This window comes from Aptenodytes forsteri, unplaced genomic scaffold (genome assembly GCF_000699145.1).
Source record: "Aptenodytes forsteri isolate BGI_AS27 unplaced genomic scaffold, ASM69914v1 Scaffold596, whole genome shotgun sequence".
Classification (NCBI taxonomy): domain Eukaryota; kingdom Metazoa; phylum Chordata; class Aves; order Sphenisciformes; family Spheniscidae; genus Aptenodytes; species Aptenodytes forsteri.
Genome location: NW_008795375.1, coordinates 23,044 through 25,430, shown reverse-complemented (window position 1 = coordinate 25,430; position 2,387 = coordinate 23,044). Strand labels below are relative to the sequence as shown.

At 63.5% G+C, this 2,387-nt stretch overlaps 1 protein-coding gene across 1 annotated transcript in view; it reads left to right on the top strand.

The window, feature by feature from the left end:
• The window catches only part of FNBP4 (formin binding protein 4), a 14,130-nt gene that overhangs the window by 3,818 nt on the left and 7,925 nt on the right, over window positions 1-2,387 (top strand). The window contains 3 exon segments of the mRNA XM_019472400.1: window positions 13-74; window positions 355-693; window positions 1,072-1,282. Coding sequence (XP_019327945.1) covers window positions 13-74; window positions 355-693; window positions 1,072-1,282 — 612 coding nt within the window.

The following is a 2,387-nucleotide window of genomic DNA, read 5'->3' as shown; positions in this document are numbered from 1 at the left end:
GCGCGCCGCGCGGGGCGACCGCCCCGGGCAGCGTCGGCCGTGGGGCCAGCCTCGCCAAGCGGGAGGTGAAGAAGGTCAGTCAGGCAGGCTCAGCACCGGGTTCTGGTTGCCACGGGGCTTGTAGGGCACCCCTTTGGGCTTCCTCGGCAGCGGGTGGGTCACTCCGCTCCATCTGCAGCCCGAAGAGGGGCCCCGTCAGCACGGGGCCGCCTGGGCTCCTTCCTCTGCGGGCTGCGGTCTCCTTCACCGCTTGGGGAAGGTGTAGGGCTGGGGTGAGGGGGCAGGGAGCCGTGGCTGCCGCTGGAAAGCTCGCACGGCTGCTGCCGGCGAGCTCACGCGGGGCTTGACCTGCAGGAGGTGAACGAAGGCGTGCAGGCTCTCTCCAACAGCGAGGAGGAGAAGAAAGGGGTGGCTGCGGCCCTCCTGGCACCACTCCTGCCCGACGTGGTGAAGGAGGAAGAGGAGCGCTGGAGGAGAAAGGTGATCTGCAAAGAGGAGGTCGAGCCGCCCCCAGAAGAGGAGGCGAAAGCGGAAGAGGCGGCGGCTGCCCCCGAAGAGCCGGAGCCCGGCCGGGATCCCCTGGAAGACACGCTGCAGGAGGATCTGTGCAGCGTGGTGCAGTCAGGGGAGAGCGCTGAGGAAGAGGAGGAGCAAGACACCCTCGAGCTGGAGATGGTGCTGGAGAGAAAGAAGGTAAGGGGGAAATTTTTGTCACCAAAATGGGACCACGGGTGCAGCCAAGGAATAGTTGAGAATAAACCGGGAGCAGCAGACATTTTCATCTCTGTCCTGCGTCCTTTGGGAGAGTGACCCTGCGTTTCCCGTGCTGCTCCTGTACGGGCTTGGGCTCCTTGTAGATCTGGGCGCTGGACAGCCGCAGCTTCACGCGGACGCTGTGCTGGCGAGCCAGCAGCCGTTGGCAAGCTCTTGCTCCGTCTTTGCTGCCGTTAACGCGGTGCCCTGACTAGAGCAGCCGTTTGCTCTTCTTTCACGGCTGACTCGTAGCCGCCGCTGCTCCTCGGGGGAGGCTCGGGTCCCTGAAGTGCCGCTCGCTCTCGTGTCTCTTGGCAGGCGGAGCTGCGTGCCTTGGAGGAAGGCGATGGCAGCGTTTCGGGCTCCAGCCCGCTCTCTGATGGGAGCCAGCCGGCCTCGCAGGATGCAACCCGCAGGCTGGCCTCCAAGCGGGGGAAATGGAAACTGTTTGTCGGAGCCGCCAGCCCCGAATCCGCGAGTCGAGGCTCCAGCAAAACGGGCCGAGAGAGCCCGGAAGCGGGAGAAGCAGGTAATTGGAAAGGCTCCCTTCGGAGGGAGGAGCGGGTGTTTGGAAAGGCCGCAGCCCTCTCCCGCCGGGGTCTCCTTTCCCCGAAGACGCGCGGGGCGCCTGGAGCCCGCAGAGCCCCACGTGGCACGTAGAGAAGCCGGGACAGGCGGTGAGGTACGTGTGCCGGGCAGGGGACAGGCCCAGAGGGGTGGCTGTCACGTAGCTGAGCTCACAGGCCGGCAGCGCGAGTCTCACGGGCTCAGGGCAGCGTGGGAGTAAGCTGATGCTCTGCCAGATTCTCCTCTTTATCCTAATTAAAGAGCATAAACGGGAGAATGCCCGTATTCAACGCTTTTGTCAGGAAAATGAATAGGAGAGTGCCCGTATTTGACGCTTTATCAGGAGAAGGAACGCAGAAGTGTGATAACGGCTGCTTCGCGTCCCACTGCCTTCCGCTTTCCTCCCGACGTTATAAATCCTAACGGTGGTACACGGGGAACTGTTACCTTCCTCTTTTAAAGTTCTGTTTCTAAGCTGCCTGGTAACAGTCGCCAGATTTCAGACAGGCGCGAGGTGTGTTCCCCGAGAGCCGCTCCGGCTCCGCACTTGGCTGGTGCGTAGGAAACGTAAGGCGGGACCTCGCTGCGAGGAAGATCTGGTTCACGTCGGGGTTGTTTGATACCAGGTGTGCGTTGGGTGTATCGCTCGGGCAACAACAACCCCCCGGCAGAGCTCGTGTTCCTGTTAGCGCTCTGCTTCCCCGTGGCACAGCCGCCGTCTTTCAGAGACTGTTGTCAAATACGTATTGAGAGCGGTTCAGCGGATGTTGCGGAGCATCGTGTAAATTTATTGCCTTGGGGAAATCATGCGATTGCGGCTGTCAGCGCTCCGCTAACAGCCCGTGCCTCGCTGCCTGTACCGACCCTCCTGCCCTCCCCAGCCCCTCCAGAGCTGCACTCCCCGAAACGCGCTGGCCGCAGCGTTTTGAGAGAACAGCCCGTGCCTGGCAGCCCCGACTCCCCGCGCCCCCGTCAACCGGCCCGGGCCTCGCTGCCTGTACCGACCCTCCTGCCCTCCCCAGCCCCTCCAGAGCTGCGCTGCCTGTACCGACCCTCCTCCCCAGCCC